This window comes from Tribolium madens, unplaced genomic scaffold (assembly GCF_015345945.1).
Source record: "Tribolium madens isolate multiple individuals breed KSU strain unplaced genomic scaffold, Tmad_KSU_1.1 Scaffold_71;HRSCAF=194;Tcas5.2_LG6, whole genome shotgun sequence".
Lineage (NCBI taxonomy): Eukaryota > Metazoa > Arthropoda > Insecta > Coleoptera > Tenebrionidae > Tribolium > Tribolium madens.
In genome coordinates this window covers 104487-128739 of record NW_025401041.1, presented here as the reverse complement: position 1 = coordinate 128739, position 24253 = coordinate 104487, and the positions used below count along the sequence as shown (strand labels likewise).

General features: G+C 32.5%; 5 protein-coding genes across 5 annotated transcripts; 2 read left to right on the top strand and 3 right to left on the bottom strand.

The window, feature by feature from the left end:
- LOC123008741 (E3 ubiquitin-protein ligase rnf8-A-like) lies at positions 1-1367 on the bottom strand. Its single transcript, XM_044404736.1, has 4 exons — positions 1328-1367; positions 1133-1278; positions 973-1083; positions 1-924 (listed from the first exon to the last, which is right to left on the bottom strand). The coding sequence occupies exons 2-4, from the start codon at positions 1196-1198 to the stop codon at positions 85-87; spliced, it is 1017 nt and encodes a 338-aa protein (XP_044260671.1). The 5' UTR covers positions 1199-1278; positions 1328-1367; the 3' UTR covers positions 1-84.
- Positions 1368-1464: 97 nt separating this feature from the next.
- Positions 1465-11518, top strand: LOC123008437 (transcription elongation factor SPT5). Its single transcript, XM_044404232.1, has 9 exons — positions 1465-1697; positions 1759-2064; positions 2118-2255; positions 2303-2592; positions 4217-4858; positions 4910-5155; positions 6502-7086; positions 7140-7484; positions 11003-11518. Exons 1-9 carry the CDS (start codon positions 1540-1542, stop codon positions 11479-11481), a joined length of 3189 nt encoding a protein of 1062 aa, XP_044260167.1. The 5' UTR covers positions 1465-1539; the 3' UTR covers positions 11482-11518.
- Positions 11519-12363: 845 nt separating this feature from the next.
- Positions 12364-19988, bottom strand: LOC123008995 (GILT-like protein 1). The gene is made up of 4 exons (XM_044405077.1): positions 19766-19988; positions 19507-19641; positions 12840-13119; positions 12364-12793 (listed from the first exon to the last, which is right to left on the bottom strand). The coding sequence occupies exons 1-4, from the start codon at positions 19841-19843 to the stop codon at positions 12537-12539; spliced, it is 750 nt and encodes a 249-aa protein (XP_044261012.1). The 5' UTR covers positions 19844-19988; the 3' UTR covers positions 12364-12536.
- A 2682-nt stretch (positions 19989-22670) lies between these two features.
- LOC123008749 (39S ribosomal protein L18, mitochondrial) lies at positions 22671-23337 on the top strand. Its single transcript, XM_044404744.1, has 2 exons — positions 22671-22895; positions 22944-23337. The coding sequence occupies exons 1-2, from the start codon at positions 22717-22719 to the stop codon at positions 23293-23295; spliced, it is 531 nt and encodes a 176-aa protein (XP_044260679.1). The 5' UTR covers positions 22671-22716; the 3' UTR covers positions 23296-23337.
- On the bottom strand, positions 23285-23640 carry LOC123008750 (cytochrome b-c1 complex subunit 9). The gene is made up of 2 exons (XM_044404746.1): positions 23417-23640; positions 23285-23363 (listed from the first exon to the last, which is right to left on the bottom strand). Exons 1-2 carry the CDS (start codon positions 23558-23560, stop codon positions 23325-23327), a joined length of 183 nt encoding a protein of 60 aa, XP_044260681.1. The 5' UTR covers positions 23561-23640; the 3' UTR covers positions 23285-23324.
- Positions 23641-24253: the final 613 nt, after the last annotated feature.

Genomic DNA, 24253 nt, shown 5'->3' with positions numbered 1-24253 from the left:
AATAATTGAAAACTGTATTCTGTATAATAAAAAAACACATGGATTAGGTAATTTAAGGAGTTTAACTACACACAAATAAACATTTCATCGCCTTTTGAATGGACAACTGTTCGCCCAATGCCCTGATTGGTTACAAATAAAGCACCTCCCATACCCCCCATAATACCTCCCCCTTGGTCTATCCGGAAAACATTCATAAACATCATAGTCGTGATCATCAGATAAGTAATTATAATCACTATCTTCATCCTCATCATCGACATAGTCCTCATCTTCTGAATATATCTCAATAATGCGTCCTGGTTCAACATCAACCACAGGACCGCCAGTCGAACTACTTGCAGTATTCACGACAATCTCTTCTCGTTGTTGGATTAAAACTTTCCGAGTCTCTTTCATCTCATCATTCTGCGTATTTATAAACTTTTCGATAAAATTATCAAGGACTAGAGTTGGGGCTATATTTGTGATGGCTTTGCGACAAATGGGACAATTTGATTTGTTTTTCGTCCATTTGTCTATGCAGAATTTGCAAAATGTATGTGAACAGTTTAAAGTGACTGCTTTAATAAACAATTCGGAACAGATACTGCAAGTGAGCTCGTTTTCCATCAAGTCTTCGGGTTTGCTGTCAGGTTGAGCCGTTTCAGACTCTTCCTTAGGCTCAGAAGAAGCAACTTGATCTGGAAAAGGCTCTTCTAATTCTCTTATAAGTGCCTCATCTATTTCCAGTTCTCTTTGAATGTCAGCTACAACTGGTTGGTTTTGAGGAGTCACGTGTGGTTCGGAACTTTTAGATGTGGGAGAACAAGTGAAAACAAAATTTAAATTCTCAGGCCCTAATTTTATAATATCTCCGTCTTTTAAATCAATACTCTGGTTAAATTTGTAAAGAGTTGAGTTGACAATTGTTCCATTGGTACTCTAAAAACTATCCAATTAATAACTGAGTGAGTAAATTGTGACCATTACTCGATCAAAAAGTGTCCATTTCTCGTCATTTTTCTTAATAAAGCAATGAAATCGGGAAACACCAAGAGATTCAATGATATGATCACAGCTGAGACTTCGCCCAATTGAGAACTGAAAATAAATATAAAACATACATAGACTTAAAGCATTATATTCCTACAGATGAATTATTAATTATAATAACAGATTCATCGTGTGGATTCACTAATTTCGGGAAATCTTCCATTATTTTGATTTGTAAGTGACATCTGACTAACACTAACAAGAAAAAGTTTAGGGAGTTTCGTTCCGAATCAGATACATTTTCTAAAATTTTAAATTATTTCAAATAAATATTATTAATACAATATTTTACATTGTTTATTAAACCAACTTTAATTTTAAATTTAAAAAATGATTTTTAATCGACTATAGAGTGTGATTAAATTTAATTACGAAATTAATTAAGTGGGTTGGTAGTGTGTGAAATGCGCACGCACTTGTCAAAAACAACACAAATGGCGTCGTTTAATGGCGATGTGAAGTGAATCCGTGTATTTTTGCTTATTTTTTATAAATTTGTGAAAAATGTCGGACTCTGAGGGAAGTAATTTTTCCGATAATGCCTCAGAGGCGGGCTCAGTTCGCTCGAGGAGTTCCAGAGGGAGCAGATCGAGGTCGCCTTCTCGCTCCCGATCCAGATCGCGATCCCGGTCAAAATCTGGGAGTCGTTCGGCACGTTCTGGGTATGTACCATATGGTACAAGGTTTTCAAATCATTATAACTGAAATTATTGTATTTTGCAGTTCCGAAGCTCGCGAGGCCTCCGAACCGGAAGAAGTGGAAGAAGAACAAGAGCCCGAAGGTGACTCTCTCGATGAATACGACAGTGAAGAAGACGAAAGCGATTCTGGTCGTGCGAAAAAGAAGAAGAAGAAGGATAGATATGGCGGTTTTATTATCGATGAAGCTGAAGTAGATGACGAAGTCGAAGATGAAGATGATTGGGAAGAAGGAGCGCAAGAAATCGGTATTGTACCCAATGAAGTTGACGAATTTGGACCCACTGCACGTGAGATCGAAGGAAGACGACGAGGAACAAATCTTTGGGAGTAATTTAAACCAAAAATAAACCCTTCTAATAGATACTAATCGGTGATTGTAGTGCACAAAAAGAACACGAGATTGAAGAATACTTGAGGAAGAAGTATGCTGACGATAGTGCGGCGGCGAAACATTTTGGAGATGGTGGTGAAGAAATGTCGGACGAGATCACCCAACAGACGTTATTACCGGGTGTTAAGTAAGTCATTTGACATTTTTTTTTAATTTACTGAATAATTTTTCAAGGGACCCGAATTTGTGGATGGTTAAATGTCGCATTGGTGAAGAAAAAGCAACGGCTTTACTTTTAATGCGGAAATATTTGGCATATCAAAATACTAGTGAACCTCTTCAGATCAAATCGGTTGTAGCACCGGAAGGTGTCAAAGGTTACATCTATATTGAGGCTTATAAACAGCCCCATGTCAAAGCAGCCATCGAAAATGTGGGTAACTTGAGGATGGGGATTTGGAAACAACAAATGGTGCCGATTAAAGAAATGACTGATGTGTTACGAGTGGTTAAGGAACAGACAGGTAAAGTAGGATGTTTTATGCAGTGTTGCCACATCAAAAGCATAAAATTTACAAGATCCGAGTTGAAAAATTCGCCAAATTTTTACCAGATTACGATTTGCAAGGCTATATCTCGCGAAAAAATTCAGTTTTTAGCTTAAAAATTCGCTTAAACTCTTGAAATAAGCAAAAATTATGTCATTTTGGGCCAATTCTGTGATTTTTCGGCTTCTTTTTAACAAAATTTTGTGAAATAATTGCGTTTTTAGCTGAAAAACGTGCTATAATGTTTGAGAAATGCAAAAATAATGTAATTGTAGACTTAATTTTTTGATTTTTTTAGCTTCTTTTAGCGAAATCTACTGGAAAACCGGGGGTTCTAGTACAAAAACGCACTTAAAACCATTTTCGGTCAAATTTTGTGGTTTCTCAGCTTATTTTTATGTTAATTTTGCTCAATTTCGATTTGATTTTGAAATTTTTTAGTCTGTTTCATCGTAACATGTCAAACTTTTTGTGCTTTTATCTCTCAAAAACATGTTTCAAACTCGAACAAGTCCAAAAACACCGTTTAGGATATTTTGTTGTATTTGTGGCTTGTTTTTAACTAAATTTTGCAAAATTGTTTCTAGCGGAAAAAGCATTCACATCAGTTGTCATTTTCGACTCTGTTTAGTAATATTTTGTAAGAAACAAATTTTTAATCAATTTGGTGTTTTTCGATTATTTTTTCTTCGAGAAAATGTGACGAAGCCTTATTAAAGTTAAGTAAAAATATCATGATGTAATATTTGTTTGTAACAATTTAATGATTTTTGACATCTCTCGCGAGAAAAGCAGAGTTTTCAACTTAAAAATCTATTTGAACTTTCGAAAAAGAAAAAAATTATATCATTTTCGGCCTAATTCTGTGTTTTTTGTCTAGTTTTTTAACCAGTTTTACGAAATAATTGCGTTTCTAGCTGAAAAATGTCCTAAAACTCTCAGGAAGTACAAAATTAATGTAATTTTTGACTTAATATGTTGATTTTTCAGTTCTTTTTAGCGAAATCTCGCAAAAAAAACTGAGATTGTAATACAAAAACGTGCTCGAGTGAAACATACAAAATAACATCAATATCAATTGTTTTTGTGATTTTTTAACGTGTTTGGACAAGATTTTGAAAAATAAATGAGCCTCTGGTTCAAAAAAGAAGTAAGTCGAGCGAAACAAGCTAAAAATAATATCAATTTTGATTTAACTTTGTAATTTTTTTGCTTGCTTCAACGTAATTTTTAAAATTTTCTTTGCTTTTATCGCAAAAACGTGCTTAAACACTTGAAAAGGGCAAAAATAACGCCGTTTGTAGTCGAATTTCTTGAGTTTTTAACGAAATTTTGTGAAATAATTGTATTTCGATCCTGTTCAATAAAATCTTGTAAAAAAACAAACACAAAAATATGTATTTTTTAACCAATTTGGTGGTTTTTCAACTTTTTTGAAAAAAATGAGATGATCAAGTTTCTCGTTCAAAACGTGCGAGATGCTCGAAAAACAGTTTTTTCATTTCCAAAAAGTCACTAGACCAACATGGAAATTATCAGATCTGGTGAAATTGTACCACTGGTTTTATGACAAGAAAAAGATAAAGTTTGATAATTGCAGGTTTAAAATCCAAGCAATGGGTCCGTTTAAAGCGAGGTCTCTACAAAGACGACATTGCACAAGTCGACTACTTCGACATGGCCCAAAACCAAGTTCACCTCAAACTCCTGCCTCGGATCGACTACACTCGTCTACGCGGTGCTCTCCGCACCACCCAATCCGAATCCGAAGCAGATAAACGCAAAAAGAAACGTCGTCCGCCTAGCAAACCATTTGATCCGGAAGCTATCCGTTCCATAGGTGGTGAAGTTACATCCGATGGTGATTTTCTTATTTTTGAAGGCAATCGTTACTCGCGTAAAGGCTTCCTCTACAAGAATTTTACATTAAGCGCTGTAATAATCGATGGTGTGAAACCGACTCTAGCAGAATTGGAACGATTCGAAGAACAACCTGAAGGTATAGATTTAGAATTACCGACCGAGAAGGAGGACAAAGCCGTCACACATTCGTTCAGCGCTGGTGATAATGTAGAAGTATGCGAGGGTGAATTAATCAATCTTCAAGGAAAAATTATTAGTATTGACGGAGCGATGATAACGATAATGCCGAAACATGAGGATTTGAAGGATCTACTTGTTTTTCAAGCTTCAGAATTGAAGAAATATTTCAAAATGGGAGATCATGTCAAGGTTCTGGCAGGTATTGTAAAGCTTAGTTTTGTTAGATTGGTAGTAATGGAATTGTTTACAGGTCGGTATGAGGGTGATACCGGATTGGTTGTCAGAGTCGAGAATAATCGAGTTGTTTTAATTTCTGATTTGACGATGCACGAAATGGAGATTTTACCGAAAGATTTACAACTTTGTACGGATATGGCGAGTGGAGTGGATTCGTTGGGGAAATTCGAATGGGGGGATTTGGTCAATTTGGATGCGGAGACGGTGGGAGTGATCGTCAGGTTGGAGAGGGAGAATTTTCATGTTCTCAATATGCACGGTGGGTTGTATTCAGTGTTGCCAAGACTAGTGATTTTTTATACTAGTTTTTAATGATTTGATAAAAAAATTCTAATTTCTGACGATTTTTTAGAAACGTGTCTGTAGTTCCAGCAGAAAATTTATGTATTTTGATATATTTTTTTAACCGAGTTATCGAGTACATTCTCAAATTTTAGTAAAATTAACTTTTTTAATATGATTTTTTAATTATTAAGTGCGAGTTCTGGCGCACCTGTATAGTAAATTCAGTCAAAAATGATGACACTATTTTTTTTTTTTTTGAGCGTTTTGCACTTTTTTTGCAAAAACTCATTTTCTCAAAAAGTTGAAAAATCAAGAGATAGTTTTGTTTTTCTAAATAATATTTCATTTAACAAAGTAAAAAAACGCTAAAATTCATTATTTTGTTCATTTCTGAGCGTTTTAGTATTTTTTTAGCCAGAAATACAACCATTTTGCAAAATTTTGTTAAAAACAAACGGGAATTTATCAAATTAGGCCAAAACTAGTGTTATTTTTGCATTTTTAGAAAATTTCAGCACATTTTTAAACTACATTCAAATTTTTGCTAAAACTGACTGAAAAATTACCAAATTAAATTGAAGTTGATATTTTAGCGTGTCTCACTCGATTTAGTTCGTTTTTGAACCAGAGACTTATTTATTTTGCAGGATATTGTCAAAACATGCTTAAACATTACAAAAATAAATCTAAATTGATGTTATTTCGTTTGTTTCATTCGATTTAGCTCTTTTTGTCAAAAAAATAGGACGAAAAATAGAAAATATGGTCGAAAATGGTGTTAATTACAAAATTTTGCTAAAACAAACCAAAAAAACATCAAATTAAGTAATTATTTTTGCCTTTATCAAGTGTTTTAACATGTTTTTCAAGTAAATACGTAAATATCGAGTGACTGTAAATGATTTGGTGTAACTTAAAATGTAATTTGGCAACCTTGACTTTCAAAATTAAACGTCAAACTTTTATAGTTTTTAGTGTTGCCAATAGATTTTTCGTTACCCAGTATTTCGCAAAATTTAATTAAGAACTAGACAAAAAATTATAGAATTAGACTAAATAAAATAGCACTACCTATTTTTGCATTTTTCGAGCGTTTAGGCACGTTTTGAGCAGATTTGCGAAAATTATTGAAAAAACCGTCAATCTTCGACAGTATTAGAAAAATTTAAGTTTAATCTGGTGAAAATAGATGTAAATCTGGTAACTTCTTGACCATAAAGTTTTTCTCACATTGAGATGTGATTATTATGAGGTATTATATTAACAATCTACAAATTGTGAAAAATTTAGTCTTGTAAAAATCTTTATTTATTTTTTCAGGAAAAGTGGTCGAATGCCGTCCCGGTTCGTTACAGAAACGTCGTTTGAACCGTTTCACAGCCGCCTTAGACTCCTACCGTAACAATCTCCATCGCAAAGACATGGTGAAAGTAATCGACGGTCCACATTCTGGCTTTTCTGGCGAAATCAAACACTTGTATCGAAATTTTGCATTTTTACATTCCGTTGAATTTTTGCAAAACGGTGGAATTTTCGTTTGCAAAACGAAACATTTGCAACTTGCTGGTGGTAACAAAAGTGTTCCGAGTGCTGATATTTCAACTGGAATGGAATACATGTCGCCGAGGAGGAGTTCACCGATGCATCCCTCCAGCGGTGGAGGAGGTTTAGGTGGATTTGCCAGTCCTCGACCAGGTGGGGGTGGAGGAGGGGGAGGCGGTGGAGGTGGTCGAGGGAGAGTGTCACGTGATCGGGATATTATTGGTACTACTATTAAAATCACCAAAGGGCCTTATAAGGGCAATATCGGAATTGTCAAAGACGCTACACAATCAACAGCAAGGATCGAATTGCACACCTCATGTCAAACTATTAGTGTCGACAGAAGTCATATTGCTGATGTTGGTACGACTGTGATGCTTAACGTGGTATATAAATTGCTAAAATTTAAATTTTAGGTACACCCAGCCGAGATGGCAGTATTTCGAGTTATGGAAGAACGCCTGCGTACACCGGAAGTCAGACTCCGTTGTATCGTGACACCGGAAATAAAACGCCAATGTGCGATTCCGGTTCTCGTACTCCATTGCATTATGGTGGTTCGATGACGCCGATTCATGATGGTTCTAGGACACCGAACGCATCCTCCGAGTGGGATCCGACCGTTTCGAATACGTATCCGTCTCCGGGTTATAATCCGGGAACTCCGGGATATCAAATGAACGGACCGTTTACTCCACAAACTCCAGGGACTATTTATGATTCCACTTATAGTCCGTATCAGGCTAGTCCGGGTTATCAGAGTGAGTATTAATCAAATCGTTTGTGTTATTAAGGGCCGGTTCTTTAATCGTTGGTCAAAGTTAAACCTCTGGTTTTGATTGGTTAAATTGCAAAAATTTCCATAGAAACCTACTAACTAGAGGTTAACCAACGATTGAAAAACCGACCCTTAGGTTAAAACAATTAATATTGGAATATACACGTGTTTGCTCACAATAAGAATAAATAGAAGAGGTAGGAGTATGATTTTAATTTCTGTAAATTTTAATGTCTTGCTGTGACAATTACTTCAATTATGCAAATTTGTGACATCACTTAATATTTTCTACCAACTACTTAAATTACGCCTCTTTTTCTTGCTTTTATTTCTTAATTCAAATTTTTACTACCTTAACAATTTTTAAAACAATTTCAAGTTTATTGAGTTGATAATTTTTTGGTTTTTCCTTAAAAGTAGTCTGAGCCGAGCTGCAGTTTCTTTTCTTGATCATAAGAAACCATAAATCTCGTGCAGTTATGACAATCCTGACTAAAATTTTCTATTTCAAATTTTAAAACACCTTTTTAGAATAATAAACCTCTATCTAATTTTAACAAGATCATTTTGCAAGGTTGTATGTTATAAATAATAATTATTACAACAAAAATACAAAATAGAAATAATAATATTTTTTCCTAATCTAATATACAAAGTGTTTCACAACTTATCTGGTAAATGGTATAGAAAATTTCTTTCTTGAAAAAAATGTCGAGTAAAAGTCTTAAGAGATGAAAATTGCTGAAGCTTGAAAAATTGATAATTATTATTATTAATTAAGCTACGGTAACTAGATAACTGTATCAAAGTAGACAATGCATCATAAAAAAAACTGTCAAAAATAACTAGCAAAAAAAACACATTCTTTGATGTAAACAAAAATCAATTATAATGCGTTATTAAATTTTTAATTATAAAATGTAAATTGTATTGTACAGGGTGTCCCATGTTTTAGGGCCAAGGCAAAATATTTATTACACAAGACGATAAAATTGAATTTTATCTTTGAGAAAACCTAATGAAAATTTTATCGTCGTGTACAATATAAAATTCAATCCTCACTAATTTTGTAGTCAATTTGGTCGATATTTATAAATGTCAAAGTAAAATTCAACAATGAAATCTAATGTCAAAGATCGTTAGCAACTAACAACCGCAGGTATACAACAATGGATGTTTTTTTTTATCATCTAGACGATAAAATTTCATTTTAACATACAAGAAAAGAGTAGAAAAAATTCAATTTTAACATATAGGATTGGATAAATAAATATTATTTTGTACTCAATGTTAAAGCGTGCTTTTATCAACTAGTTTTAGTAGATAAAGTAGTCTTTTATCGTCTAGTGAAATAAAATAATTTTTATCTACTGTTTATATTTAATCAATTAATTTCAGTAGATAAAGTAGTCTTTTATCGTTTTGTGAAATAAAGTAATTTTTATCTACTGTTTAGATTCAAGAAATTCTGGTAGGTGAGTACAAAATAAAACGAAATATTATACACGACGATAAAAATTGTTTATCTACTTGTGAAAAAAGTCCACTCGTGACTTCGTCACTCCTAAACTTAGCCTTTTCACTCGTAGATAAACAATTTCTTTATCGTCTTGTATAATAAATAACTATTTCTAATTGATTAAAAAAGAATTTTGATAGTGTAAACGATAGAGGATTAAATAAAATTTCAATTAAATGGAATATTTTCTACATGATAAAATTCTGATTTCTTTCTGTGGTATTTGTGAAAATAGAATAGTGATAAAGTTGATAGGTTTCGAATAATTAACATTTTAATATTGAAAATCTGAAACTTGGAATAATTTATGGGGGGGTTTACGGTAATTAATGATCAGGCCAGAATTTCTTGACAAAAGAAAAAGGTCCGCAATAACATTTATGACGTACCCGCGCTCTATTGTAAAGCCTCTGCTCTATTAGTCTAAGAGCCTGCGGTCGCCAGACCTTCGTCATTTTATAAAAGTTGAAAATTTGTCAGCGCATACTATCAACACAGGTAGGAACGATCGACAAGTATGAAGTTTGGGTCATCGTGTCTTTGGGAAATAACAGATAGCAAAGAAGTAAAAAATATTAACTTAAAATTATCAAATAAAAAAGCGTAATTTCTTCATATTTTTTTCGGAAATCACCTCATCCATTGCCAGACACTTAATATCGTGGCAACCCCTTGTCATACACCCTTAAATTTTAATAAATTGTAACTGTAACGTTATAAAAAAAAAGTATAAAAGCTGAATTTTATACATGTTACTTGGATAACCCTTAGAAGATGTTTTCTCAGCAGCCAGACAGTTTCAACAGTTCTAAGTGCTGTTTATAAAATAAAGTTGATTCAGTTTTGACAAAGTATCATCATAGGAAGCCTACAGCTACCCTATATGTTTGTCTGGCCGAGCGTTAGAACTGTCAAAACTGTCTTGCTACAGAGAAAACATCTTCTAATAGTTACCAAAGTAACATATCTAAAATTCAGCCTTTACACTTTAACGTAAGTACAGTTACAATTTATTAATGTTTAAGGGTTTCTGACAAGGGGTTGCCACGATATTAAGTGTCTGGTAATGGATGAGGTGATTTCTAATATTGTTCCGAAGAAAATATAAAAAAATTACGCTTTTTTATTCAATAAATTTAAGTTGGTATTTTTTTACTTCTTTGCTACCTGTTATCTCCCAAAGCCACGATGACTTAAACTTCATACTTGCCCATGGTTTCTTCCTGTGTTGGTAGTATGCGCTGACAAATTTTCAACTTTTATAAAATGACGAAAGTCTGGCGACCGTGGGCTCTTGCTCTATATTATTAATGCATAAATCATCCCAAACTTAGCCATAAATTTCCAGAATTCCCAATTTCAATATTAAAATGTTAATTACTCAAAATCTATCAACTATTACATTATTCAATTTTCACAGTTACCATTAGAAAAAATCAAGGAATTTTATCATGTAGAAAATATTCCTAATAATAAAAAAAATCCAAATTTGTTTTTTAAGGTCTCACTGATATACGCTAAAAATTTTGAACAATATTAAAGTATCAAATTAAAGTCTATATAATCCTCTATCGTTTTTACCAGCAATTTTTTTTTAATTAATTAGTATCTCTATCGTTTGTACCAGCAATTTTTTTTTTTTAATTAATTAGTAATATGTATTTTTGCGCCGGCCCTGAAACTTGGGACACCCTGTATAAATCACTTTTACAATTTACAAGTTTCCTTTTTTGTACTCGATTTAACGATCATTGTTACCGTTATAATATGATTTATGCAGATATTTGTAATATTTATGTTCAAAGAAATCTAGAAAAATCGATTAAAACATTTATACAATTTCCGGAGGAAAAACGTAATCTTACAATAATTAATTGAGCTTGACCAAAAGTTGGTTAATAACAAAGATATTGACCGGGAAAATATTTTTGAATTATTAGAAATTTTTAATAGTCAAGATTAAACATTTCATTTTTTTTCAGGTGCTATTTCGACTCCGAGCCCCGCGACCGGCTACGGCCAATCACCTGCAAGCAACAACCCTTACAACACCCCGAGTTCCGGTTACAGCCCCAACATGCCGTACAACCCTCAAACTCCTGGAGCCGGTCTCGATGTACTTCCAATGACCGATTGGCATACAATCGATATCGAAGTACGAATTAGAGACAGTCATGACGATCCAGGATTAGTGGGTCAAACCGGAATCATTCGGAGCATTTCCGGAGCCATGTGTTCGATTTTCTTACCGGAAGAAGATCGAGTCGTTAATATTATTTCGGATCATTTAGAACCAGTGCGACCACAACGAGGAGATGCATTCAAAGTAATAATTGGTGAGGAAAGGGAAGCAACCGGAGAGTTGCTTTCAATTGATTTGCATGAAGGAGTGGTGAAAATGAAGAACGATATAAAAATGTTACCACTCCAGAATTTATGTAAAATGAGAAAAGATTTATAATTGTTTATTCTCATTAAAATATCTAGGAAGAAAAGAAGATTTAGTTTGCTTTTTTCCCAAACAAAGGAAACTATTTGTCATTATACAGGATAATTCAGAGAATACGTCACAACCAATGCAGCGTGCGCCAGAACTCGCGTCCCAGAGAAAAATGCCATATAAGGTAAGATGCCAGGAACATGGAAAAAATATTTAAAAAAAATTATCTATAAAAAATTCGAAGTTGTGAGAGTTTAAATTTTGCACTTTGACGATATTAATTTCTGTTGGAAAAATAATTTTCCAAATTTTTTTGGTACTGCTATTAAAAGAAGAAAGAAAAAAGCTGTGTCCCAAATTGTAACTTTATTCAATGTTATTTGTGACTTTTATTGGCAAAATTTTTGTACCTTTATTAAATAATTGTAAAAAAACATATACAAGATCATCAGTATCATTAAACAGACATAAAAATTTACAAATGTCTAAAAATAAATGTCAAAATTTTCTGACAGAATTTTTTAAACATTTTTCCATGTTCCTGGTATCTTATTTTACATGAATTTTTTGTCTGGGGCGCGAGTTCTGGCTCAACCTGTATTTAAAAACATGGAAAAATATGTAGTTTATTTGAAAAAAAATGAGTTCGATCTCAAAATAATGACACCTTGTGTAAAAGTGATATTTTATTATTCCAATAAAGGTAAGTTAACTGATTTTTAAGGAAAATAAATAGGAGAGAACATTAGTTATGTTAAATTTAATTAATACTTCTGTAAAAAGTGTATTTGAAATGACTCACTGGTTTCAACAACATTCAAATAACTGTTTTAATAGCTTTACATTATTATTATTATTACAATAACACTAAACGTTTAAAATATTGGTGAAATGAGAATCGCATTGTAATGGAGGATTTATTTATTCTTATTAAAAAAAATACATCCTAGTCATATAAAGTATTTATAAGTAGCTCTGCTTGTTTTGTAAAGGGCCACAATTCTATAACCTAACCTCAATTATTTTAAAGTACAATCTTTTGAAAAGGTACAATTGGAAATATTGGTCGATTAACTCTAAACTGCATAGAGCCAAACGCATGCAAAGACACCGAAAAGTGCATAATTAATTTTAGCAGTATGTGCGGAATTTTTCGTACATTCGGCCGGTTTTTCCCCGTGAATGTATTGACATAAAGCTTTGACGAAATTGGTTTTAGCCAATTCATTATCATCTTGTTTGTACTGATTATTGAAGACGACAGTGGGGACTGAAGTTAGGGGCGGTTTCAAAGCGTCCGTCTGTTTACCCACCTCGGCCAAATACTGCGATCCTGAAACGAAAAACTTTCATTTATGTCAACAGATGGCGCTTAATACCTTCAACGTGATTGGCACAATTCTCAATATTGACATAATTGGGCACATGGTTGATGGTGGCACAATCTTGGGTGGGGAATTGGGTTTGATTTCCATTGGGTTTCACTTTGTCCATCAAACAATTGATAAACGCCGTGGCAACTTTGTTGTAGCCCAAACCTTCCGAGTTGTGACCCTCGCCGATGGTGCGAAGGGCGCAGACTTGGAGACGATTCCCCTGGCATTCGGCTGGTCCATGGTGACAGTTGAAATCGTATTGGCCGGGAATTTGTTCAGTTGTCTGTTGATTAATCGAATTAGTGGTGATTAACACATCGGAATTTTACTTAGATTAGTGTGCAAGTGATAATTCTGATTCATAAATATGTGAAAATTAAATATTTCTTGTTGGCGATAAGTGACCACTGAATCATTTAAATTTCGATAATTGTTTAAATTTATGTCTTGTGATTTGTGCTACGAGGAAATATGATTGCATACGTGATTCTGGGAAAGCGGTGAAACAAGTGAAATCGACTATGTTTTTAAATGGGGAATAAAAGTTAGAATCTAGTGGCCAATTACTCGATTATATCGAAATAAAATTTAATTTCTTGTAAAATTTTAAGTGTTGAGATAAAATTACAACTTACTAGCAGTGTAAAAAGCCATAAAAATCTTTCAGATTCCAAATTTTGCAACAAACTTGCATGTAAATGCGAGCAACTGCATTTTTAAATGTCAAATGAGATAAATAAAAACGACTTTATGATATTATCTACTATTTAGAAAAGACAAAAGATTTTTTTGTTTGCAAAAATTGTATTTTAGGTATTTTAATTTTGAATTAAAAAATAAGTTTCATAAGACCAGTCTTGAAGTACGATTTCAAGTTTAAAAATCGAGTGGCGTAGCCATGAGCTAAAAAAAATTATTCCAATTTTTTCTACATATTTCGGTGTGTTAGACATAACTTTTTTCGATGTGTTTTATTTGTTGCAACAATACAATTTTATCTGAACAAGGAAATAATTTCAGTGACCCTCAAAACGTGTACCAATTTTTTGCAATTAAATAACGTTCTTAATAATAACAAATGTGTAAGTTTTTTTCTCGTTTACAGTATTTCTGTACTCTTCTATTACTAGGTCAATTTTCAACTCCAAGACCGTAAACACCCTGTATTAAAACGTCAACTTTGTTAATTCAAAAACTTCATAATTCAAATATTTCATAGTCGTAGTTAAAGCATACTATTTTACTTACTCGTCTACGTCTCGTTTTTTAAACCTCACGTGAATAATTGCCATTATTATATGCTCGTTGAATAATATACTATTTGTATTGTCAATAAAGTTGTGTTTTTCGACGTCGCAATAATGACTTCGTATTATTTATGATTTTATTTTAAAGTATAAGTGCTTCCAGTCTTAGAAACAAGTTTTTCATACTATTTTTTTGTAATCTGATGTCTTTATGTCCTTTTTAAACAATTTTTTTTAGTTTAATCAATTCAGGAATTGTGACGTTTGGTAATGTCTTAATTTTATAAGTCTGATCTAGACGCCTTTTGACTATTAAAACATCGCAAAGAGTGTTTATTTAAATATTTAAATTTGGCGTCATAGTTTGTGGTGATATGAGTATGTTGTGAACGGACCACAATTTTTAATACACCCGTTATATTAGAGAATCAAAATGGAGGCAAATTAAAAAAAAAACATTTTATTCCAATTTGACAAAATAAATAATTTTATTTTATAATATTATTGGCGTATCCATAGACACATAATTTAGTTTACATTACACTACGTGGAATATATATTCCACGATTGGAATTTAAAGACATATTCTTCAGCTGCTTCCTGTATGGCCTACTGTTTGAACGCGACTTGACATTTTTATTAATTACATTAAAACGTCAACTTTGTCAATAACAAAAATCGAAAATATTTTTTGAAAATAAAGCATAGTATTCTACTTACTCGTCCAGGACTCGTTTTTTAAACTTTCCTGAATAATAGCCAATTATTATATGCTTGTTGAATAATATACTATTTGTACTTTCAGTTGGGGTATTTTTTTGACGTCGCAATAATGACTCACTCTATTTACAAAAGTAGTACGAATCTCATTTTCCAAATCGGTTTTTTAATTGTATGAAATTATGTGGCTTTTCCTTCCTATAAGGTGTTGTAAAAAGTAGTAACACTAAAGATTACAATAAGACTAAAATTATCTATTCATATTATTAAATCCAACCGCAAATACTTTTTTCAGGACAATTTAATTACACATTACTTTTTACAATTGTAATTCAAGAACAATATTGTAGCAGTGGAGATATACCAAAATTAAACTCCGCCTTTTAATTTGCCCTTAGATTATTTAAAACGTTCAAACATGAAAGTGTATATTTGCTAAAGGCACTAAAAGCTGTTCTTGCGGAATACAGTGTCGCCTCTCCCACAATCAATACCTACTAATTTGCGTGCTCACTAATTAATCTGTTTAAATCTTGTGTGAAATTAAACAATTTTTCTTAAAATACTGTTTTAATGTGGAATTTGCTAAAAGGTAACTGTAGAACGGAAATATGAGCACGTTTGAATAAAAGAAGTTTATGTAGCAAAAAAATGAGGTCGAGTTATTTTTAGCAGAAAAAATCGAATTCAACACTTCTTTTTGAGTATATGAAAAAATAACCATACAACCTGTGAGAAAATTTCAAATTTCATATAAAGAAAAAATCAAGTTTAGTAAATAAAATTGCAAACCCAACAAATGTGGAAATTAATTAACGATTTTAACACTAAAAATAGAACTTAAGCAATCATGATAATTACTAATATCCACAAATGACATTTTCGCCTAGCGACAACATCTTTTTATGGACTGAGAAGACTACCGGTGAAAGTAAATAAAAATTATAAGTGAACAAATATGTTATTTGTGTCGAGAATTTGCTATAGTGAGTTTCAGAAATTAACAAAAATTCACTGATTAATAAAACTTGTTTTTTTATTGTTTGAGGCATTCTCAAATGGCATTGATCAAATATTTTTGTTGTTGACCTCAACTACCGGGTGAGCAAAAATGACTTTAAATTGGTAACGGGAATCAAGATGATTTTTATATTCGTCTGAAATTCACTACTAATTAATAAAAACATTAAAGAAAAAAAAATTGTTAAATGAAAAGTATTCTATTGTTTCATACTCATTCCGTAAATGTTAATGACATACAAAGCTAAATTACTGTTTGAGTAAGAATCACAATGCAAAAAATTATAATAATTACATTTTAATAATTTGTTGCATTCGATATTTGATTATTATTTATTGCACACATGTTCTTACATCATTTTATTCTCGATTATTTGTACAAAAAGTCGGTTGTTGGCGACTACAGAATAATAAAAGGAAATATTTTCCCGTGATTTTATTTAATTTTCACCTTGAGACTTTTTTTCATGTTTTGAAAGACTTTCGCTGAAAGAGAAAATTGTCCTAACTATAGAAACTTTACACTGTTACTCATTGCTTGCTTAGGATTTGAAATTAAAATCTTGTATAAATAAAAATCCATTTCTAATAATGAAATCAATAAGAAATTATAACAAAATTGCAAGAAGATGACAGTTGTAACCCACTTTAATTTTGACATCTGAACTAACAAAAGCACTAATCTGTTCCCGTGGCCAATTAAACTCCATTTTTTATTAGTTTTAAAACTGAATAGAAAGTCTGGTAACAATTTAAACTAGTTATGCCTCCGCAAAATAGGAGAATCGGTTTGTTTCCTTCGTTTAATTAAGTTTCCAAATAAATTGTTGTAATTAAATAACCTCAATAGTGTAATTTACTAAATTAGGACGTGCGGAACACTAGAAATTGTGTTCCTCAATTGGCCAAATAAACTAAATATTTCGCAGACTACTAAGTGGTCTGCAAAAGACGTCATTATTTCGACCTTTGTGAGCCAATGGAAGTCACTTGTAGCTTGTCATTTTTCCTAATTGTTTATTTGAAAACAGTCTAATTTAATAACTGGTCTTCAAAATAAAGCTTGCTAATTTATATCGAAAATATTGTTACTGTTAATCACAATATTTAGGTTTACAATTTTATCTACTATTAAAAAGTATTGTTGCTACCTTACGCAAAACAACGTTGTCTCGTATTACCGGTAAAGTTATTATTATTTTTTTACTGCAACATTACCGGTACTAGATTGGTTCATAAACAATTAGGCGTTGTTTTTTTGTGTTTAAGAAAGCATTATTTTTTTTTAATTGTCCCTCGTTTTGTGATGTTTTTATTACATTTAAAGTAATTAGATGTAAACATACAGAGTGTCTCATAAATAACAGTTATAACTAAGGGTCAAAGGGCATTGTGTTAATATTTTTTGATGTATGGATTCATTTTCAAAAAATAAGAAATCTAACATAATTTCTCAAAAGCCCATTAGATTTTAAGTTTTTATTAAAAAAAAAGTTATTTGAGATCTTAAATTAGACAGGGTGTTGCATTTCTAAAGTTCAAGATCAAATGTCGAAATTTTTAATCAGGGGCGAATAAAAGTTTTCTCTTGTTTTTGAATTCTACAAAATTTTAATTTTTTTTAAATGGCAATCCACTAAAAAACCTTTTTTATAAAGGCTAATGGGTAGATTACAACTATCTACCTTATTCAATTTTATCAAAAAAAATTTTTTATAACACTTTAATTCTTATTAATTATTATTTCGAAGGCAAATGATTAAAAAAGCCCTTGATTGTTTCAAATGTTATCTGTAATAATTTTGTAGTTATTTAAATTTGTTTATTTCAATTGGTAATAGGTATTTACGTGTTCAGAGCTGTTAAGAAGGCCATAACGACCTAGCGAGTTATGGTCATTAACAGCACATGGTACGTACGTTTTTCGTCGTATTAAATTACCATATTAAAAATAATAATTTTCAAATTCTGAAAATGTCAATATTTGAAACTATCACAGAATCTGGCATTAGAAAGCGGGCTGTTAAAACCTCTTAACAGTCATGTGTGTTACTTGGGTATTATTGACAACTTAACGATTGTAAATTGATGTATTGTCGTATCAACAAGAAATTACTCCCTAGAATTTAGGGATATTTGTGAGTAGGTTGCCATAAATTTGTTTAGGTTGGTTTCTGATGACAAACAAAAATATCGTAACTAGTGTCAAAATTTAGGTTAAGTCACCTTAGAGTTGACAGAAAACGTCAACCGACAACAACAAGGGGTAACCAACCTTAGGCATACAAAACTACTTCTGAAAATTCTAGTTACAAACAACATGAAAAACGTAATTTTTCCAAATGTTCAAATCCTAGGTGGTAATTTCGTGTTGACAAATCTGTATGTTATCCATACTGTAACAACATGAAACGATGAGAAAACGTATAGCTAACGTAAACAAAATAAAAAGGTTCAAATGTCTTTTTTTTGACATATCATTTTTTTTAACATTTTTTCCACTCTCCTGGTGCCTTGTATAATAAGTAGGTAAATAATATGTATCATAAAACTGTTCCTCAAACTTTAAGACACCTGTACATATGTAGTTATAATAGATTTAACGAACTAATAGTAGTATGTAACAGCAGTAAAGTCCAAGTAGAAAAATATTAAGAACTGCTCACATACAGTGAGCATAAAGTCGCATTCAATTAGTTCATAGTGGCCACTTCCCTGTGTACATTTGTAAAAAATGAGTTGTGTAAATCCGACTTTAAACATCCAATTGTTTTTTAGGGACATATCTATCAAAAATGACAATTCTGAAAAAGTCGGGTTAGAATACTTCAATAAAATCTACTGCGCCTGTCACAATTGTTGACACAATTTAGTTATTTCTGCTACCAACATAATCACAACCCACACACTAGAGGTGGAGGGCTAGGGGCTGCCAACTTTGCAATAAATTAAATGGCCACTATGAATTGACAGCGACTTTAGATAATAGTGTATTACAACCAAGTTGGGAAATATGTCATTACCCCGAGGCTCAGACCGAGAAGCTAAGGGTGTAATTTTTTCACAATTAAATTTTGTTTAAATAAAAAAACATCTCATTTTCTAACAAAAAAGGCAGGAAAAAAATGCGTTTTAGATATTTGCCGCCCTCGTAACGTTGGCAATCAACATAAATCACTTCCCAACCACGATATTGAATGACCTTTTCTCGATCTTTGTTTAAGTTAAAAATGTTTAGTGTTGACATTTATTAGGACAGTTTACTAACAGGCACTTTTTTGGTTTGTGGTTGTCTATTAATTTAAAACTTTGCAAAATTAAAGTTTAATCATGTAAAATAATTAATTATTGTCACTGAAATCATTATCATTTTTAATTGATACAACTAACTTGGTTTTTAAGAGACTTTCGGCACTTCACAAATACAATTTTCTACTAAAATCCCAATTAAAAATCTTCTGTTTCAATTATGGCATAGTTTAGAACCACTGTATGTAATTATTTTCAGAATCTAGGTTAAAAAAGGCTCTTTATGACGATAGCGTCAGCTTTTTTCCGAACTGGAACACCTATAGGTATAAGTTATACAGAAACTATCAAAATACTTGTCGGTTATAATATTTAAATTTAATTTAATTCTAAATTGGTGAAACGCGTTTCGATTTGTTATGATATGATCTTACCTTCGACTTGCCGTAGGGCAACAGCGTCAGATTGACAAACTGCGAAAGATTCCCCTGGAGCGACGGATACAGTTGCTGTGTGAAAAACTTGATCGAATCCGGACACAAAGCCTCGTAGTAGACTGCCACGTTCACCTGTAAAAATCGCAAAACAGTGATCAAACAACCCACAGTCACGCCATGCATAAATTCGTTTATTCTTTGAATCGATGAAAAAATTCGCATGCACTACTTTCTCCTCTCGATGATCGACACTCACCCTATGATGTTCATGGTTGTGTTGGGCACTTGCAAGGGCCATCAGACCCATTATCGTGAAGAAGAATTGTTTCATCATTGTCGTAGAGGTGTGGTGAGCGCGTCGCTTCGGTCAATCCAGGTTGGCTTCGGCTCTGCGGATGAACAAGTGAACAGAGGCTCACGGCTCTGACCCCTTATTGGTGGGAGTGTCTTAAGGCGATTCGACCGTGACGACGATGAATTTGTTACATTGTTGGCGGGATACGAATTTGAATTGCTGTTACGTCAGCATTATCGAATATTTAGGTGAGGCGATGTGAGAGACATCTGCGCCATTTTGGCAAACCTAGATTTCTCCTTTCGCCTCGACATGCTTTATTCATGAGTCTGCAATGAGGTTTGGTTTTTAATTGAAGCGGACCGAACTGTTTTCTTCCAATAAAGATGATTGAGCGATGAATCATTTATTGTTTTTAGAAATTTTATTACAAGCTTTAAAAGAAGTAAATCTTTTTAAACCGACTTCATGGTTCAAATACTGCATATGTGTACAAGTAAATGTGCATTTAAATCACCAGTACCTACTTTGTTTAAAAAATCGTTCGTAAAAAATGGAAAATTTATAGCGTTTGCTATATAGGCAACCAATAATACCGCTCAAAACCACTTTTTAAATACAGGCTGTTTGTTTCACACAACGTTAGTACAGTTGGGGACACGGAATCCTGGGCAGTCTTTTCCTGTCATTTCAAAAAATGTCAATGTAAATGCACCTTTACTGTCATTATAATTGATATTAAAAAACCTTTCAAATTAACTTTGACATACATTATCAATTTTTACAAAATGCCAGTTGTATCAGTTTTTAATAAATCTCGAGCAATAGCTTTTATTCAAAGTGGGATATCGCAGCGGCAAGTCTCGGTGACTTTGGGGATTTCAAAAACTTCGACTTTATCAGTATCAAAAAGACAAATATGCCAAACATTAAAAGCTTGATTATGAGTACCTAAGGTATAGTTTAGAAATAGAACAAGCGAATGAAACATCTGTCCAGTTTTCCGTGTCCCCCACTGTACGCATCCAAATATACAAAAGTCACAAAACACTGGATACAAAAAATTTACATTTAATTATTTAATTTTTGGAAACCTATGACAGTAGTTGTCAAACTAATCACTGTTTTATTAATACACTGGCGGACACGGAATTTTGGACATCAAATTTATGTCATTTCAAAAAATGTCAATGTAAGCCACGCTTTATTGTCATTATAATTGACGTTTGAAACTAAAATTTTAAAGTTTTAGTTGAAATTTATTTTTGGCGTCAATTTTCCGAAACAATAATGCCAGCAATACGTGTTTTTATATACAGGGTGTTTCACATAACTTTACGAGGCTTGCGCCTAATGTACGCACCCAAATATTAATTTTTGGAAACCCATGACAGTAGTTGTCAAACTAATCACTGTTTCATTAATAATCATAAACTGCAGTTTTCCAGAAACAATTATCATTTGTTCGGGCATGAATATGATTCTAGTTTACCTATCTAGAGACGGCATGAATATGATTCTAGTTTATCTATTATTCACTAACTAACTAAAAACGTTGTAATTTTTGAAATAGTGAACAAACTAGAGAAGATAATCCAATTTTTCAAAATTTGTAATCAAGTTCGTATCGGAATATGTATTATTGATTGCATCTTACAGGCGCAGGTCTCGTAGACTTAACTTGCCTAATTTGTATAACCGCAACTGCTGGCACAAATTTTGTCCATACTAAATTAAATCTCTAAATCTTAATCCCCTTAAAATTTAAGTTCAATAAATTGTTTTGATTTGTTGTTATTTTTTCTCTAGGTATCAGGTCAAAGATTACAAAAACCGAAAGTGAGGTTAGTTGCCTAAGGCCCGTTTTACATTTTTATGTCAGTCGAATGACAAATCGTCCAAAATTCCGTCTCCGCCAGTGTAGTCATAAACTGCAGTTTTTCCGAAACAATTATCATTTGTTCTATCAAGAGACGGCATAAATATGATTCTAGTTTATCTATAGTAATCACTAGAGATTATTCCATATGTGGTGGCGAACTGACAGTGACAAAAAAGACACTTGGAGTGCGCCCACTTGGTTAAGATAAAAGAATACATGGGCGTACTTTTTTTCTCTAAAAATTTTGAAAACAAAGATTGTTAGGAATATCATTTTTGAAAATTCTTTTCATGCGTTAACAATTTAATAATTTGTTCATCATTCTTCATCTTATGTACGAGTACCTACTTATTATATTTTTTTAAAGAATAACAGTGGTTTTGAAGTACCTACTATTTCATACGACGCCTATGAACAATATTTCTTTTAATAGTAAACATATGTTTAGCGTCAAAATTCAGTCCTTTTTGACAACGTCAGTTCGCCACTAGATTTGGAATAAGCTCTAAGAAGAAACGTTGTAATTTTTAAAGGGTGAACAAACTAGAGAAGATTATATAATTTTTTTAAATTTGTAATCGAGTTCGAATCGGAATATGTATTATTAATTGCATCTTACAGGCGCAGGCCACGTAAAATTATGTGAAACATCCTGTATTTGATTTTAATTAATTAAAATTAGTGACCGGGTCACACTTTTAACTTTCACACAACTTTGAATTTGGTAAAACTTACTTAAGTGTTTAGCAATGACAAAAAGACCGAAATAATTCTCACTTATGGAGAATATTTTAAAAAATGATTCATAAGCCGCAGTGCGATATTCAAATAGACGGGCTCCGAGTATAGCCATAATCAAAAATAAAAATACAACCACTACAGAGACAACTTGTATTTATTTCACGCTAACGTGTACAAAAATAAATTTATGTTTTGCACTATAGGCAACCAACCATGCACTTTTGTATACAATTTGCCAACTTTTCAACACTTGACACAAATCACATAACCTATTAAATTTCAAGACAAAATGTTCCAGTTACCAACAATAACGAGAATCTGTCGTAGTTTTTGCACTCAAGCCAATGCAAATCTACCAATTTCTGCAAATTTCGTCAACCGAAATCCACGAAACTTGGAACGAATGAGAATTGGTTACAAACCGGACGGTTATCACGTCGAAAAACCTGGCCGTTGCTTCTGGCACAAGTAAGTGCCCCCTTCATTCAAACCTATTCTCAACGTTTTTAATTTCAGATTGAATTTACGAAAAACCGGTCGTTATGTCTATGCAACCATTGACCACTTTGAAAATGGTACAGTTGTGAAAGCTAGCACCTCTGAATGGGCCCTCAAGAAACAATTATACAAGTGTAGAGACACTTCCGCGTATTACAATTTAGGCCGTGTGTTAGCTGAACGCTGTCTCAAGTTCGGTTTAATTGAAATACGTTGTGATATCGTCCCACCAAAACCCGACGGGAGAGTGGCTCATTTCTTGCAAGCGTTACAAGAAGGGGGCGTTTCATTACAAGAGCCGCCCCAGTTTAAGCCGGCGAGGCCGTGGGATCAATTTAGGTTTGAAAAACCATGGGAAGTAACTGAATAACTACAATTTATTTAATAAATATTTACAATTTATTTTTCGTAATTGTGTTTGATGTGCTTCCATAGTTTCTGTAAGAAAATTCGGGTTAAATTTGGGGGGTAAACCGTGTTATGTAACATACCCCTTCGTTGACCTTTTCAAACAGGTAGTCCGAGCCCAAGTCGAACGTTCGTTCAAAGAAAAACGTGGCGCAGACACATGCTAAAGCAAAAGTTGAGGTTCTTTTGAAAACGGCGTTGTAAATTGTGCTTGAAAAGCCTGCCATTGTGGAATTATTTACAATCGTGCTCGAGAATGATTGACTTTAGCCCCGACTGAAACGTCAGTGTGCTACCAACATTGCGGTTGTAGCGACAAATGTCCCTAGTTTCACAAGTACAAATTTCAAATCTCTCGAATGAAAATAATATTTTTTTCATTATTGTTTTTTACATTCAAGGTTCTATCTTGCTATGAAATTATTGAAAATGTTGCAAAAAGTTAACAACTTGGAAATGAGATTGTTTATTATTTTATTTTGCCTTGTGCAAAAAGTTAGTTTTTTTTAATTAAAAACTTACAATTAGAGTATTTAACTAACCTCTACACCTTTTTCAAGTGTAATTCAGAAGCCATCACATGTAATTCAGATTAGTTAATTTAGTTTCAGAAAGCGTAAATTGTAATTTAGATTAGTCATTTAATTGTCTTTCAGAAAGTGTTAATTGTAATTAAGAAGAGTAAAATGAGTTTCAGAAACTATGAGATGTAATTCAGATTAGTTAATTTAATTTCAGAAAGCATAAATTGGAATTCAGATTAATTAATTGTATTTCAGAAAGTATTAATTGTAACTCAGAAACCATTACCTATTCATTCAGAACAGTAAATTCAATTTCATGTTACATGTAGTCCAGAAAATATCAATTGCAATTCAGATGAGTAACTTACTGTTATCTCAAAATAAAGTTTACACATA